At 49.8% G+C, this 17,733-nt stretch overlaps 1 protein-coding gene across 1 annotated transcript in view; it reads left to right on the top strand.

Moving 5' to 3' along the window:
- Positions 1-17,733, top strand: part of LOC127441484 (pinopsin-like) — a 103,115-nt gene that overhangs the window by 68,752 nt on the left and 16,630 nt on the right. Inside the window, exon 3 of the mRNA XM_051698983.1 lies at positions 5,663-5,896. Within this exon, the coding sequence (XP_051554943.1) occupies positions 5,663-5,896 (234 nt within the window). The remainder of the gene's footprint in view (positions 1-5,662; positions 5,897-17,733) is intronic.

Raw genomic sequence — 17,733 nt, 5'->3', positions numbered from 1 at the left:
GTTCAGTGGCATCCTCTCCACCACTGTGTGAGGCAAGGATGCCTCAGTTCTTTGGGTGGAAGGGAGCGATAGAACCCATCCCCTTAGCCGAGTCGCACAAGGGCTTTTACAGCCCTTATTTTATCGTGCCGGGGGGGTTGCGCCCAATCCTGGATCTGCGTGCTTTGAACAGAGACTTACACAGGCTTCCGTTCAAAATGTTGATGCAGAAGTGCATCCTGACATCTGTATGACATCAGGATTAGTTTGCGTCCATCGACCTGAAGGACGCATACTTTCACGTATCGATCCTTCCTTGACACAGACCCTTTCTTCAGTTTGCCTTCGAGGGATGAGCATATCCTCCCTTTCGTTCTGTCCGTTTCCTCGCATCTTTAACAAGGTCGTAGAGGCTGCCCTGGCCCCGCTGAGGGAGAAGGGCATTCACATTATCAATTATCTCGACGACTGGCTGATCCTAGCTCACTTGTTAGATCTGTTGTGTGCGCACAGAGACCTTATGCTTAGGCACCTCGACCGACTGGGGCTTCAGGTCAACTGGGAAAAGAGCAAGCTCTCCCTGGTGCAGAGCATCTCTTTTCTCAGTATGGAGTTGGACTCAGTCACCCTGATGGCATGCCTTACGAACGAGCATGCACAGTCTGTGCTGGCCTGCCTGAAAACCTTCACGCAGAAGGTAGCGGTCCCAGTGAAACAATTTCAGAGGCTCCTGGGGCATATGGCATCCTCGGCGGCGGTACTCCCCCTCGGGTTGATGCATATGAGACCGCTCCAGCACTGGCTACAGACTCAAGTCCCGAGATGGGCATGGCACCACGGCACCCAGCACGTGACTATCACGCCTCAGTGCCATCAAACTTTCAGTCCTTGGTCAGACCTGCCATTTCTACGGGCAGGGGTTCCCTTAGAGCAGGTCTCGAGGCATGTCGTGGTCATGACAGATGCCTCAAATTCAGGGCAAGCACGTGTTGATCCGGATGTACAACACAGCAACTGTGGCGTACATAAACCACCAGGGCAGGGTACGCTCACGTCGCATGTTGCAACTCACCCGCTGCCTCCTCCTTTTGAGTCAGCAGACGTTGAAGTCTCTGTGAGCCACTCACCTCCCGGGCATCCTCAACCGTGCAGCGGACGCGCTCTCATGGCAGGTAATGCTCTGCGTTGAGTAGAGTCTCCACCCCCACGCAGTCCAGCTGATTTGGGAGAGATTCAGAGAGGCGCAAGTGGACCTGTTCGCCTCCCGAGAGTCCTCTCACTGCCCCCTTTGGCACTCCCTGTCTGAGGCTCCCCTCAGCACGGATGACTTGGTGCACAGCTGGCCTCGGTGGCTGCGCAAGTACGCGTTTCCCCCAGTGAGCCTCATTGCACAGATGTTGTGGAAAGTCAGGGAGGATGGCAACAAGTCCTGATGGTTGCACCATACTGGCCCAACCGGACTTGGTTTTCAGACCTGATGCTCCTGGCAATAGCCCCTCCCTGGTGCATTCCCCTGAGGCAGGACCTTCTCACTCAGGGGCAGGGCATGCTCTGGCACCCGTGGCCAGACCTCTGGAATCTCCACGTCTGGCTCCTGGATGGGATGCGGAGGACCTAGCAGGCCTTCTGCCAGTGGTGGTAGACATGATCACTCAGGCTAGAGCCCCCTCCATGAGGCGGCTGTATGCTCTGATGAGGCATCTCTTCATGAATTGGTGTAATTCCTGCAGGGAAGATCCACAGAGATGTACAGTTGGGTCTGTGTTGTCCTTTCTATAAGAGGGACTGGAGAGATGGCTGTCTCCCTCTACCCTGAAGGTGTATGTGGCTGCTATTGTAGCATATCACAATACACTGGATGGGAGACCCTCTCGGCAGCATGACCTGATCACCAGGTTCCTCAAAGGCGCTAGGAGATTGAATCCCCCTATACCGCACCTGATTCCCTCTTGGGATCTCTCTGTGGTCCTACCTGCCTTACAGAGAGCCCTCTTTGAGCCCCTGGAGCAGGCCGAGCTCAGCACTTTGTCCCTGAAGATGGCCCTCCTGGTGGCGCTCACTTCTATCAAGAGGGTGGGGGACCTGCAGGCGCTCTCTGTCACCAGCAAATTTCTGGAGTTCAGGCTGGCACACTCTCATGTGATCTTGAGACCCCGGCCTGGTTACGTACCCAAAGTTCCCACCACTCCCTTCCGGGACCAGGTGGTGAAACTGCAAGCGCTCCCTTCAGAGGAGGAAGACCCGGCCTTGTCGTTGCTGTGTCCATTTCACGCCCTGCACATCTATCTGGAGCGCACGCAGAGCTTTAGACACTCAGAGCAGCTTTTTGTCTGCTTTGGAGGGCAGCAGAAGGGGAAAGCTGTCTCCAAACAGAGGTTGTCCCATTGGATTGTAGATGCCATTTCTCTGGCTTACCAATCACAAGACCTGCCGTGACCTTTGGGAGTCTGTGCGTACTCCACCAGAGGTGTTGCATCCTCCTGGGCACTGGCGAGGGGCACCTCTCTAGCAGACATATGCAGAGCAGTGGGCTGGGCTACACCCAATACCTTTGCGAGCTTCTACAACCTGCGCATAGAACCGGTTTCGACCCAAGTGTTACGGGGTAACAACAGGTAGGCTGGGCGGCCGGTCAGGTGTATCGCTTGCATTGCGCCTTTCCCATCTTGAGGTGATAATGTGCACTGTCTTGTCCACAACAGTTCCCCATAACTGGTGATTACTGGATGCCTCTTTAATTCCTTAAGCACTGTTCGGTGGCGAACTCGGTGGAGGAGTGACACCGCCAGGCCCAGTACTTGTGATATGCCCCTTTTCAGGTGAGCCCGTGTACTTGGTCTCAGTGCTCCCATACATGGTGATTCCTGCCTCGGTAATCCTGTATGATGCGTTTCCACTGTTCTGTTTCTCCTCAGGTGAACCCTGTGTCTCTCCTCGTCAGAGCTCTGCTCTGCCTCGGCCACTGTTGCTGTGTACCCTCTACGTAGATAGGGTCCTCTCCAGTGGCATCACTCCATATGTGAACTTCCCCGTCAGTAAGTCCATGTGAGGTATTCTCCACATGTTAACCTCCCTCCGGTAGGATGTGGTCTCCGTAGTGCTCTCCCTCCTGGAGAGGGAAGAGCACTTCCCCAGTGCTATTCTAGCAGGTGCTCGGCGGGAAATTGCTTAATGAAAAAATCAGGAAAGGCCACCGCCTGTAGCTTCCTTGGGTAAGTGCCTCCTCCCACCCTTGTTGGGACCCGGGAGATGCCTTACCTAACTCGCTGGAAGGTCACGACGTGGTCGAGCGCTCGCTGCGAGGCACACAGCAGCCTGCCCGTGTCTGCTCCTCTGTTCCTTGTGACATGGTTCAGCACCTGCACCGTTTCATATAGGAACCCCCCTAGTGTCACTACATCGACACAACGTCGAGTGGGTAACAGACAGTGTAACCTCTGTTCCCTGATGGAGGGAACGAGACGTTGTGTCCCTCCTGCCACGGCTCTGAACCGACTGCTGACATGGCCGGGACTCTCTCTCAGCTCCTCAGAACAACTCTGAATGAGTGGTGCACAGCATCTCCTTTTATACCCATATGTCCGGGGCGGAGATTGGCATGCAAATTCCACTTGCCAATTTTCATTGGCCTTTTCCGAATAAAGCAAAGGTGATTGGGGCTCTCAAGAGTGAACCCCTAGTGTCACTACATCGACACATTGTCTCGTTCCCTCCATCAGGGAACAGAGGTTACACCAGTAACCAAGACATTTACAATAGAACATAATCACAATAATTTGTGATATAACATAACAAAACCACTTGAGAACTACTGCTGTAGATGATGGATTATCACCATGGATTATGCAAAGAACAACTTTTATAGACTGTGTTTGGAATGGAATACTACCACACTACATTTACTATTAAAGAGAGAAAAAATAATATGTTAGAATGCCATTCTGAACTCAGCTATTGGTTCCCTGTAATGACTGTTTGTCAAATAAAAATAGGGAAGTATAATTTTTTGCTTATTAGTATTTATTCCTCACACATGTGCTCTTGACATTCAAACAACAACTGTTGTTGTTTTAACCTTCATCTCCTGTTATATATCGGCGATTATGTCTTCTTCTAGTGTTTCTTCATGACAGCAATGGCTCAAATGCTATTATTGTCACCTTGTGGATCCAAATAATTCCAGGCGATTGTGCATTCCGCACTTTAAAAGTCGTTTGGTTAGAAAAATCGGGCTGCATATGTTCAGTGTTCGATCACTCTGCTGATGACGAGATTTGCGTCACGCATACTGTACATGTTCACGTCTGACCGAAGTATACTTAACTCCACTGCATGCTGACTGACTGAAGTCATGGTAGAAACCACTGGGAAAAAGGTTACATAGTGTGACAGGAAGTGAATCAGTGAAGACAGACACAGTGGTATCAGTGGGAACATGGCTCCCAGAGACTACACATCTAAAAACATTCATGGGGAATGACTGAACAGAGAGGGTCATGGTGTCCTCATTGTGCTTCAGGTGCATGTTATCACACTGCCAGCAAAACTCTAAAGCCACACCACTTTTCTTAATCACCCACTCCCATTGTATTGCTGTTTCTATCAGGACGACTCGCAGACTTGAATGAAATTTAAGATGACATTTATTTCATGAATATAAAACAGAAATGTAATGTCTCTCTTTGGCGTAAGCCCTATCTGGCAGTCCGAAGAAGTTGTACTCGGAACCATCATATCCTGCCGGAGATGGGAGGCAGGGGCGAGGAGCCTACCCCCCGTGCAGGACAGGACTCAACTGGTGATGGTGGGGTGGTGGAGGTTGCCGTGTTAGCACACTGAAACACAATGTGATATATTGTGAGCAGACTTATAAAGCATTGGCTTACATGTGATTGGCTAGGAGTTACCTAGCTAATGGTGCGATGATGTACAGCTGCTAGTCTTCCCGCTAGAACTATGCTGCGCTTACATTTCTGGGACTGCAGTAGACGACAATGATATAAAGGAAGGTGGATCCTCCACACAATAGATAAACAAGCAGCTCTTCTTTGTGTAGACTGACAATGGAGGGAGGGTTATTAAGGATGACAACATCTATTAAATTTACTGTATGCATTTGGCAGACACTTTTATGCAAATATTTTACAATTCATTGAAGTTATACATTTTATCAGTATGTAATCACACATATCTAATGAAATTACATGGGCTGAATTATGTGAAAATTTAAGGAAGTCTAAATAAAGAGGTTTTTAATTAGAAGTCAATTAAAAGTGATCAAGCTGACAAGCTGTACCAGTGAGAGGACATAGCTTTAATTAATTTGCAGAAAAGTGCAATTACTTGTGGTAATCTTGCCATATGAATACTTTCAAGAAGCCACTGAACTTCTTGCATTCCATCTAAATTTGTTTACTAATTTCATGGGAGGATACTAATGTGCTCTTGATGAATATGTTATTGATCCTCCTGGGGCAATTCAGTAAGAGCAACGATTCCTTAGTCAGCAGTATTCAAGCCTTTACACAGAGAGTCCTAATGGACTTAATGTCCTTTTCCTAACCACTTTGACCATGACTAATTAGCTACAATTAAAAATATTTTTAAGATCACAAGAAATTGTTGTATTAAACTTTTATGACTCAAGGTTACTTCACCTCTTTATCTCATTCTTTAACTCAAGGTCAGTGGTGTGAACACACACATGAGTCGCAAACGAGAGCACCGGGTTCTTCTCATGGTTATTACCATGGTGATCTTCTATTTGCTCTGCTGGCTGCCCTATGGTATCATGGCTCTGCTGGCAACATTTGGAGCCCCAGGACTGGTGACTGTGGAGGCTAGCATCGTGCCCTCCCTCTTAGCAAAATCCAGCACTGCCATAAACCCTGTCATCTACATCTTCATGAATAAACAGGTAAGCATGACGAAAGGTGTAGCACAACATTAGAGGAAGATTATGTCCTTTTTGGAGCTTGAAAGTTTTAAATCCCATTGACTTGCATTGTATGGACACACAGACATCATCGGGCTCTATTTGTGTCACAGCACTAGGTGCAATACAATGTGCAATGACTGTGTGCAATACCTTATCTAATTTTCAAGAGCGCGCTAGTTCTAAGCGCAGGTTTTGTGCAGCATAAAGCGCAAGAGGCTGGGGGGAAAATATAGCATGAATGGGAGTGTTTGTGCTATCTGTGGGTGTTTTTGCACAAACTGTGGGTATACTGCATGTAGATAAATCAATAAATTAATTAAATTCAATAAATTAATGTAATTTTGAAGCATGACGTGCACGCTATAAAAAAAAAAAAAAAGATCTCTTGATCCGCAGCCTAACCTGGACCTTTAAATTTAAAGTGCTGATGAGATCCACATTTTCTATGTGTATAAAAGCAGCATGTCACTGTCACTAGACATAAGCCAGACATTTAACAAAACATTTGATACACAAAAAACACAAGTCCATATGTCTATTCTTCCAATTCATTGCATGCAGCCCATTTACACTACCAACATTTTATGAATTATAGCACGTCTTTGTTTATCTCACTGGTGCTTGACAGGGAATGGATTATATAATAGGACGCAGACAGTGCAATAACCGAAGAAGAACATCAGAATTTAATTGCACTTGACCCAGCCCATTAATGAAAACTTAATGGCCATGCCCACTGACTTTGTGCATATATCGAATAGCTTTGCGCTTAGCACTCTTAAAATATGGCCCTGTATGTCCTTCAAAAAATCTTCATTTGTGCTCTGCAGAAGAAAGTGGGTCTGCTTGTAACTAACATCTTCAAGATTCTAACGGCATACAAGAATGAACTCATAGTCGCTCAAACTGTGTATGCTCTAATGGATCTATTCAGTGATAGTTCCCAGATAGAGTCCCAGACCCGGAGACCAGAAAGCTGGTGCCAAAGATGTTGCGGTCCAATCCGTCTACACTGTCAGCTTGATAAAAGCTGAAGGTGTCTGATGCGACTGTTTTACTGGTGTACTCTCATGTGAAATAATCCAATTCATTTTGCTTGTTTCAACATCAGTCAAATTGTCAGCTGTGCAATGTGGCACAGATGAAGAGGGTAAATAGCATGCCATTTCCTCTAAATGTGGTTAGGGACATAATATTAATGCCAGATGAGAAGGCAGACTTTTTTAACACTCCTCTAACTTAATTAAGTTAAATACATTTAGCTCTGACAGATGTACCATTTGTTCCCTATCTGTCACTCACTCGACGTTGTCTCAATGTAGTGACACTAGGGGTCACTCTTTGGAGCATGAGATACCTCTGGTCTTTGATAAAAGGCCAATGAAAATTGGCATGTGGTATTTGCATACCACTCCCCCGGACATACGGGTATAAAAGGAGCTGGTATGCAACCACTCATTCAAATTTTCTCTTCGGAGCCGAACGGTCGATGTTTACTGAGCTGACTGTTCATTCACCTCTGCTGGATCTGACGGCGCATTTCAGCGGCTTCTCCCTCCTCTGCACTGGTGCAGTGCAGAGAACGCCCCTGGGCGCTTCGGCAGAAAAAAGAGAGTATATATTCTGAAAGAGTTTATTTCTCTAAAAGAGTATATTTCTCTAAAAGAGCGGCACACACGGAACGTCTTTTTAAAGATGCGTCTTTTTAAAGATGCCTTTCCGATTGTGTGTTATTCCTGGTTGCGGTCTTTATCTCTCAACTTCAGATGGTCATGATCGCTGTCTTTCGTGTGTGGGCGTGACCCACATGGAGGCAGCGTTCGTGGATGGTTGGCTTGCTTTCTTACGAAAGCAAGCCACCCCAGCTGCTCCCAGCCTCGGTCATTCTTCCTACGGGTATGAGGCCAGCACGGCAAGTACTGGGGGCGATTTGGTGATCTCAATGGGATCGCCTCCGCCGGGTATCCCCCCGCAGACCTCCCATTCCCCAGCACGCTCGTCTGCCCCAGTCGGGCTTCTGGATGAGTCCGTGAGCTCGTCTCACGGTGAGTCTGGCCTCTTGTTTGGAGCCCGCGAAGATGATGAGCTCTTGAGCGCATCATCAGAGAGCGGGCTTGTCCAGTTGGACGCAGAAGCCTCAGCTGGGCTCCCCCCTTCGGGGACGATTGCCCAGTCACAAGCTGATGCAGAGATGACGGACATGCTTTCACGGGCGGCCGAGAGCATTGGGCTAGAGTGGAACACTCCACTCTCCCCTGAACCCTCACGGCTCGATGATTGGTTCCTGGGCTCACGGCGCCGCTCAAAGCAGCCACACCCTGCTCCAGTGCCTTTCTTCCCGGAAGTGCACGAGGAGATGACGAAATCGTGGGGGGCACCTTTTACTGCCTGGTCCCAATTCCTCAGTCCCCCTGCCCTCACTACCCTCGATGGCGGGGCGGCCAGGGGCTATACGGCGATTCCCCTGGTGGATAAGGCGCTCGCGATGCACCTATGCCCGCAGAGCGCTGCCACCTGGCGTGGACGCCCAAAGCTCCCGTCCAAGCCCTGTAGGTTCATGTCGACCCTGATGGCTAAAGCCTACAGTGCTGCTGGACAAGCCGCCGCTGCCCTGCATGCCATGGCTCTCCTGCAGGTCCACCAAGCCAAGGCACTAAAAGAACTGCACGAGGGTAGTTCCACCCCAGATCCGATGCAGGAACTGCGCTCGGCGACTGACCTTGCTCTCCCAGCGACGAAGGTCACGGCGCGGTTTCTCGGGCGGACGATGTCCACATTAGTGGTCCAGGAGCGCCACCTTTAGCTCAACCTGGTTGAGATGGGTGAGGCCGACCAGACACGGTTCCTTGCTGCCCCCATTTCCCAGGCTGGCCTATTCGGCGACACCGTCGAGGACTTTGCCCAGCAGTTTTCGACAGTGAAGCAGCAGACGGAGGCTATCCGGCATATCCTGCCCTGGCGCAGCTCAAGATCCCGCACCCCGTCTGCTCATCGCCAAGGGCATCCCCCTGCAGTGACTGCACCGGCTCCGCCGCAGCCCGTCCCTTCGGCCCAGCCACGCCGTGGAGCCCACCGCAGGAAGCAGATGCCACCCGTCTCACAGTCAGCCACTAAGAACCCACGAAGGTCGTCAAAGCGCCCCTGAAACAGGCGACCCAGGGTCGAAGAAACCCACTCATCTAGAGCTGGTAAGAAGACCACTCCATCCCCCGGTGGAGGGCCGGGAGGAGAATCTTTTGTTGCCTTTTTGTTTGATTTTGCCGCATGCCCAAGTGGCTGCGGTACCCAACAGTTAAGCAAAAGAGCGGCTTCCTTCTTCCCTGGGTCACATACCCAGTGTGCACGTCCGTCATCACGACTACCGTCCACGGGTTTTTCCTTGCAGGATTGGCGCTCCAGCTGTGGTCTTCCCGCCCCTGAGCGCCCAGCTGTGGCACACATCCATCCCCGATGTGACAGTCTCCACGGGTCACGAGGACAGGCCTCTTCCTCCCCCATCCCAAGCTTTTCCGGGGGTGGTCACAAGGAGCCAGGTAAGTGCTTCAATGTCCCTAGACCCTGCATGGCCATGACGTGGTGTGGCACCTCGAGCTCCGCCCCGCCGCGAGGCCCCACCTGCCGGTACGTCCAACGACATTGTCCCCTTGGTCCCCCTTGCGCAGAACTTGGATGCGTGGCTTGCGCTTTCCAATCCGTCACGATGACTGGTCCGGACCGTCCGACTCGGCTACGTGATTCAGTTCGCCAGGCACCTGCCCAGGTTCAGCGGTATCCACTTCACCTTGGTGAAGGGTGAAAACGCTGCTACCTTGCGCGTGGAGATAGCTACCCTCTTACGGAAGGGCACGATAGAACCTGTCCCTCCATCCGAGATGAAGAAGGGGTTTTACAGCCCCTACTTCATCGTACCGAAAAAAGGCGGTGGGTTGCGGCCAATCTTGGACCTGCGAGTACTGAACCAGGCTTTACACAGACTCCCGTTCAAGATGCTGACGCAAAAACGCATTCTGGTGAGTGTCTGGAAACAAGATTGGTTCGCGGCGGTAGACCTGAAGGATGCGTACTTCCACGTCTCGATTCTACCTCGACACAGACCCTTCCTTCAGTTTGCATTCGAGGGTCAGGCGTATCAGTACAAGGTCCTCCCTTTCGGCCTGTCCTTGTCTCCTCGCGTCTTCACAAAGGTCGCAGAGGCAGCCCTTGCCCCGTTAAGGGAAGTGGGCATTCGCATTCTCAACTATCTCGATGACTGGCTAATCCTAGCTCACTTTTGGGACATTTTGTGCGCACACAGGGACTTAGTGCTCTCACACCTCAGCCGACTAGGGCTTTGGGGCAACTAGGAAAAGAGCAAGCTCCTCCTGGTTCAGAGCATCTCTTTCCTTGGTTTGGAGTTGGACTCACGTTGACAGCATGCCTCATGAACGAGTGTGCCCAGTTGGTGCTGGCCTGTTTGGAGGCGTTCAAATAGAAAACAGCGGTTCCACTGAAACTTTTTCAGAGGCTCCTGGGGCATATGGCATCCTCAGCGGTAGCCACCCCGCTCGGGTTGATGCATATGAGACCGCTTCAGCACTGGCTTCAGACTCGAGTCCCGAGATGGGCATGGCGCTGCGGGACACATCGCGTGGTCATCACGCCGGTCTGTCACTGTCTTTTCAGCCCTTGGACCGACCTCTCATTTCTACGGGCAGGTGTTCCCCTAGAACTGGTCTCCAGGCATGTCATGGTCATGACAGATGCCTCCAAAACAGGCTGGTGTGCTGTTTGCAATGGGCACGCACCGCCGGCTTGTGGACGGGCCCGCGACTGCATTGGCACATCAACTGCCTCGAGTTGTTGGCAATTCTGCTCACCCTGCGGAGGTTTCGGCTGTTAATCCAGCAAATATCAACCGCCAAGGCGGTCTGCGCTCTTATTGTATGTCACAACTCGTCCGCCGTCTCCTCCTCTGGAGTCAGCAGCACTTCAAGTTGCCGGGCAACCTCAACACTACAGCAGACGCGCTGTCATGGCAGGTTACCCTCAGGGGAGAGTGGAGACTCCACCCTCAGGTGGTCCAGCTGATTTGAAGTCGATTAGGACAGGCACAGGTGGACCTGTTTGCCTCCCAAGAATCCTCCCACTGCCCACTCTGGTATGCCCTGACCGAGGCCCCCCTCGGCATAGACGCACTGGCACACAGCTGGCTCCCTGGCCTGCGCAAATATGCGTTTCCCCCAGTGAGCCTACTTGCACAGACTCTGTGCAAGGTCAGGGAGGACGAGGAGCAGGTCGTCCTGGTAGCACCTTACTGGCCCACCCAGATGTGGTTCTCGGACCTCACGCTCCTCGCGACAGCCCCCCCCGTGAATTCCCCTGAGGAAGGACTTTCTTTCTCAGGGATGGGTCCCTGGACGGGTCGTGGAAGACCTAAGCGGTCTACCACCCGCGGTGGTGGACTGGCTGTCCCCTTCCACCTTAAAGGTGTACGTTGCCGCCATAGCAGCACACCACGACTCAGTCGACGGTAAGTCCTTAGGGAAGCACGACCTGATCATCAGGTTCCTGAGAGGCACCAGGAGGCTGAATCATTCCAGACCGCACCTCATTCCCTCATGGGACCTCTCTGTAGTTCTTCACTCTCCTTGAAGACTGCCCTCCTGACTGCGCTCACTTCCATTAAGAGGGTAGGAGACCTACAAGCGTTCTCTGTCAGTGAAACGTGCCTGGAGTTCGGTCCGGGCTACTCTCATGTGATCCTGAGACTCCGACCGGGCTATGTGCCCAAGGTTCCCACGACCCCTTTTAGGGACCAGGTGGTGAACCTGCAAGCGCTGCCCCAGGAGGAGGCAGACCCAGCCCTATCGTTGCTGTGTCCGGTGCGCACTTTACGCATCCATTTGGATCGCACGCAGAGCTTTAGGATCTCTGAGCAGCTTTTTGTCTGCTTTGGTGCACAGCGGAAAGGAAGCGCTGTCTTCAAGCAGAGGATCGCCCACTGGCTCATTGACGCCATAGCTATGGCATATAACGCCAAGGACATGCTGCCCCCAGTAGGGCTACGAGCCCATTCTACCAGGGGTGTAGCGGCCTCCTGGGACCTGGCCAGGGGTGCCTCTCTAACAGACATTTGCAGAGCAGCAGGCTGGGCAACACCCAACACCTTTGCAAGGTTCTACAACCTCCGGGTGGAACCGGTTTCATCCCAGGTAGTGGCACGCAATACAAGCGGATAAGCACGGGATAGCTGGCCGGGTGTATCACTTGCACATAGTGCCTTCCACCTCTTCTGAGCTGAAGACTTGCACCATTAATTCCCAGTAGTGTTCACAAACTATGTTCCCTGGTTGACTTCCTCCGAGCCCTTTGGCAGTCGAGTTTTCGGAGAGACTCGCTGCCGGCCCAGTACACGTGCTAACTAAGAGCCCTGTTCTGGGGTAGGTTCTCCACATTTGGCGGTTCCCTTTAGGGTTACTCCATGCAATTTATATCTTCCGCTAATTTGTTTCCCTGTTGGCAAACTGCATCTTCCTTGGGCAGAGCCCCTGTGCCTCAGTCTCCATGTTTGTAGTAACTCCTCCCCGTTGGGTAGGATCTACCTTGAGACTCTCCACATGGTCATCAAGACCATGTGATGAATTTTTTCCACTTAAATATCCCCCCTCTCTTTGGGCGAGGTGTGGTCTCCGCGGTGTCCTCCCCTTGGGAGGGACACCCCCCGACTAGACCTGGCGGCCCAGTCAGATAATCCCCCTTCTTTTTTAGGGAGTGGAAAAAAAGAAGGGGAAAAGAGGCCACGACTGGGTTAGCCTGTCTCTATCTTTTGGGTAGTCGACTTGTCTCCAAAGGGCCGTTTGACACTCATAACTATGTTGGGGGAGGTAATGTGTCGGCCTGGTGCGCTGGCTACGAGGCACACAGCGGTCTGCCCGTCACACACTGTCAGTTCACGTAACACAGTTCAGCCATTTGTGGCGTTTCATATAGGGACCCCTAGTGTCACTACATCGACACAACGTCGAGTGAGTGTCAGATAGGGAATGTCCTGGTTACTTGCGTAACCTCCGTTCCCTGATGGAGGGAACGAGATGTTGTGTCCCTCCTGCCACAACGCTGAACTACCCGCTGAAATGACCGGACTTTGTCTCGGCTCCTCAGCATAAAACCTGAATGAGTGGTTGCATATCAGCTCCTTTTATACCCGTATGTCCGGGGGAGTGGCATGCAAATACCACTCGCCAATTTTCATTGGCCTTTTATCAAAGACCAGAGGTGTCTCGGGTTCCCAAGAGTGACCCCTAGTGTCACTACATCGACACAATGTCTCGTTCCCTCTATCAGGAAACTGAGGTTACAAAAGTAACCAGGACGGTTGTTTCAGTGCTTGGAAGCAGACCTGGCTGGAATAAGTTAACATGTAGTGCAAAGGTCATAAACTGTCTGTCAGCTCTGAAGCTTGAAAAACCACATCCCTGAGATACTTAACTTACTCTACATCCCAGATTTGTTTCTCTCTGGGCAGCAGGCTCTGTTTTGATTGACGGAGAGCCTGAGCTTGTCATATGACCTGTCAAGTGTTGTGTTCAACCCAAAGAGCACAACATACATTCCATTTTTACAGTTTAAGTCAGAAGTTTACATAAACCTTTGCCAAATACATTTAAACTCAGTTTTTCACAAGTCCTGACATTTAATCGTAGAAAACATTGCCTGTCATAGGTCAGTTAGGATCATTATTTTATTTTAAGAATGTGAAATGTCAGGATAATAGTAGAGAGAATTATTTATTTCAGCTTTTATTTCTTTCATCACATTTCTAGTTGGTAAGACGTTTACATACACTTTATTAGTATTTGGTAGCATTGCCTTTAAATTGTTTAACTTGGTTCAAATGTTTTGGGTAGCCTTCCACAAGTTTCTCAAAATAAGTTGCTGGAATTTTGGCCCATTCCTCCAGACAGAACTGGTGTAACACGTTTTTTTAATTCTGCCCACACATTTTCTACCGGATTGATGTCAGGGCTTTGTGATGGTCACTCCAATACCTTGCCTTTGTTGTCCTTAAGCCATTTTTCCACAACTTTGGAGGTATGATTGGGGTCATTGTTCATTTGGAAGACCTATTTGTGACCGAGCTTTAACTTCCTGGCTGATGTCTTGAGATGTTGCTTCAATATATCCACATAATTTTCCTTCCTCATGATGCCATCTATTTTGTGAAGTGCACCAGTCCCTCCTGCAGCAAGGTACCCCCACAGCATGATACAGCCACCTCATGCTTCATGGTTGGGGTGGTGTTCTTCGGCTTGCAAGCCTCACCCTTTTTCCTCTAAATATAACGATGGTCATTATCGCCATTTTGTTTCATCAGACCAGAGGACTTTTCTCCAAAAAGTAAGATCTTTGTCCCCATGTGCACTTGCAAACTGTAGTCTGGCTTTTTTATGGTGGTTTTGGAGCAGTGGCTTCTTCCTGGCTGAGCAGCCTTTCAAGTTATGTCGATATAGGACTGGTTTTACAGTAGATATAGATACTTGTCTACCTGTTTCCTCCAGCATCTTCACAAGGTCCTTTGCACTTTTCACACCAAACTATGTTCATCTCTAGGAGACAGAATGTGTCTCCTTCCTGAGCAGTATGATGGCTGCATGGTCGCATGGTGTTTATACATTTTGTATTTTGTACAGATGAACATGGTACCTTAAGGCATTTGGAAATTACTCCCAAGGAGGTCCACTTTTTTTTCTGAGGTCATGGCTGATTTCTTTTGATTTTCCCATGATGTCAAGCAAAGAGGCACTGAGTTTGAAGGTAGGCCTTAAAATACATCCAAAGATACACCTCAAAGTCAGGACACCTCCTATCAGAAGCTAATTGGCTAATTGCCTAAAGGCTTGACATCATTTTCTGGAATTTTCCAAGCTGCTTAAAGGCACAGTTAACTTAGTGTATGTAAACTTCTGACCCACTGGAATAGTGATATAGTCAATTAAAAGTGAAACAATCTGTCTGTAATCAATTGTTGGAAAAATTACTTGTGTCATGCACAAAGTACATGTCCTAAATGACTTGCCAAAACTATAGTTTGCTAATATTAAATCTGTGGAGTGGTTAAAAAATTAGTTTTAATGACTTCAATCTAAGTGTATGTAAACTTCTGACTTCAACTGTAAGTGTAGTAGAGGCAAGTTACACAATGGACTGGAATATATAAGCAGGAAATAGCAGAGGATGGACATAAACTACTGATAATGTTATCTAGGAGGGTGAAATTCAGTTGAACATTTTGCATAGTTTAAATAAACCCAAGCATGTTTTGACAGATTCCTTCCTGCCAGTTTCTTGTTTAGTCCCGAAATCTAATGTTCTTTGTTATTATTTATAGTGCTTGCTAAGGCAAGTGTGACTTTTATGATGAATGATTTGATTTGCCTGCTGAACAAAAAATCCATTGGATTTATTCTGAAGGAGTGACCCAAGCCATATCTTGGGACTAGAGTATCATAAAGACTTGGGGGTGGTCTCTTTTGACTTGGGTCAGTAAACAAGCAACCCAAAAGCACTCTAGCGATCACATAGCAACATGCTAAAAACCACTTAGAACACATAGAAACCCTATTAATTGCCCTCCAAAACATACACTTATTACTCTTATTGAATCTAACAGTTTAAATATGGTGGCTTGTTATCTCTTCTCATCACTCTGATTGCTGTTTATTTATTGCCCTTAATGAATGAGCATGGTACCAAAGACATCCCTGTGGAAATGGTGATCCACTGCAGAAATGTAGATATTGCTTAATATATGATTAGATGCTATCTCAGTACATTTGTTCTGCTGAAGTTAATTAATTATGTATCTAGCTCTAAGCTTCCTGAGGAAGAGAGGAAAACAGCATTTATCCTGAGGTTGATTAATTGCCTCATTGTCTTGATATGCTTTGTCCAACAATTGATTGTGCTGTTTTCACAATATAATGCAATGCTGTCAGCACATTTCCGCCAGTGTGGGTTAAGCACTCAAGACTTGGCTCTGTGTATAGATGGAGGAGAACGTCGTGGTTACTGGTGTAACCTCTGTTCCCTGATGGAGGGAACGAGATGTTGGTGTCGATGTAGTGACACTAGGGGTCACTCTTGGGAGGCCGAGACACCTCTGGTCTTTGATAAAAGGCCAATGAAAATTGGCAAGTGGTATTTGCATGCCACTCCCCCGGACATACGGGTATAAAAGGAGCTGGTATGCAACCACTCATTCAGGTTTTATGCTGAGGAGCCGATATAAGGTCCGGCCATTTCAGAGGGTAGTTCAGTGTTGTGGGAGGAGGGACACAACGTCTCGTTCCCTCCATCAGGGAACGGCGGTTACACCAGTAACCACGACGTTCCCTATCTGTCACTCACTCGATGTTGGTGTCGATGTAGTGACACTAGGGGTCCCTATTCAAAACGCCACAAGGCTGAACTGTGTTACGTGAACTGGCGGTGTGTGGTGGGCAGACTTGCTGTGTGCCTCATAGCCAGCACACCAGGATGACACGTAACCTCCCCCGACACAGTTATGAGTGTTGAACGGCCCTTTTTGGGGACAAGTCGACTACCCAAAGATAGAGACAGGCTTAACCCAGTCGTGGCCTCTTTTCCCCTTCTCTTTTTCCACTCCCTAAAAAAGAAGGGGGATTATCCGACTGGGCCGCCAGGTCTAGTCGGGGGGTGTCCCTCCCAAGGGGAATACACCGTGGAGACCACACATTGCCCAAAGAGAGGGGGGGATATTTAAGTGGCAGAATATGTCACATGGTCTTTCCAACCATGTGGAGAGCCTTCGAGGTAGATCCTGCCCAATGCGGGAGGAGTTACTACAAACATGGAGACTGGGGCAGAGGGGCTCTGCCCAAGGAAGACGCAGTTTGCCAACAGGGAAACGAACTAGTGGAAGATATAGATCGCATGGGGTTAGCCTTACAGGGAACCGCCAAATGCGGAGCACCTACCCCAGAACAGGGCTCTTAGTTAACGCGTGTACTGGGCTGGCAGCGAGTCTCTCCGAACACTCGACTGCCACAGGGCTCAGAGGAAGTCAACCAGGGAACAAAGTTTGTGAACACTACTGGGAATTAATGGCGCACGTCTTCAGCTCCAAGGGAGGTGGAAGGAGCTATGTGCAAGCGATACACCCGGCCAGCTATCCCGGGTTTATCCACTTGTGTTGCGTGCCACTACCTGGGACGAAACCGGTTCCACCCGGAGGTTGTAGAACCTTGCACAAGTGTTGGGTGTTGCCCAGCCTGCTGCTCTGCAGATGTCTGTTAGAGAGGCACCCCTGGCCAGGGCCCAGGGAGCCGTTACACCCCTGGTAGAATGGGCTCGTAGCCCTACCGGGGGCGGCATGTCCTAGGTGACACATGCCATAGTTATGGCGTCAATGAGCCAGTGGGCGATCCTCTGCTTGGAGACAGCACTTCCTTTCCACTGTGCACCAAAGCAGACAAAGAGCTGCTCAGAGATTCTAAAGCTCTGCGTGCGATCCAAATAGATGCGTAAAGCGCGCACCGGACACAGTGACGACAGGGCTGGGTCTGCCTCCTCCTGGGGCAGCGCTTGCAGGTTCACCACCTGGTCCCTAAAAGGGGTGGTGGGAACCTTGGGCACATAGCCCGGTCAGGGTCTCAGGATCACGCGAGAGTAACCTAGACCAAACTCCAGGTACGTTTCGCTGACAGAGAATGCTTGCAGGTCACCTACCCTCTTAATGGAAGTGAGCGCAGTCAGGAGGGCAGTCTTCAAGGAGAGTGCCTTAAGCTCGGCTGACTGCAAAGGCTCAAAGGGGGCTC

Source organism: Myxocyprinus asiaticus, chromosome 5 (genome assembly GCF_019703515.2).
Source record: "Myxocyprinus asiaticus isolate MX2 ecotype Aquarium Trade chromosome 5, UBuf_Myxa_2, whole genome shotgun sequence".
Taxonomy (NCBI): domain Eukaryota; kingdom Metazoa; phylum Chordata; class Actinopteri; order Cypriniformes; family Catostomidae; genus Myxocyprinus; species Myxocyprinus asiaticus.
Note: the sequence above shows the minus strand (reverse complement) of the source record. Positions and strands in the feature narration are given on the sequence as shown.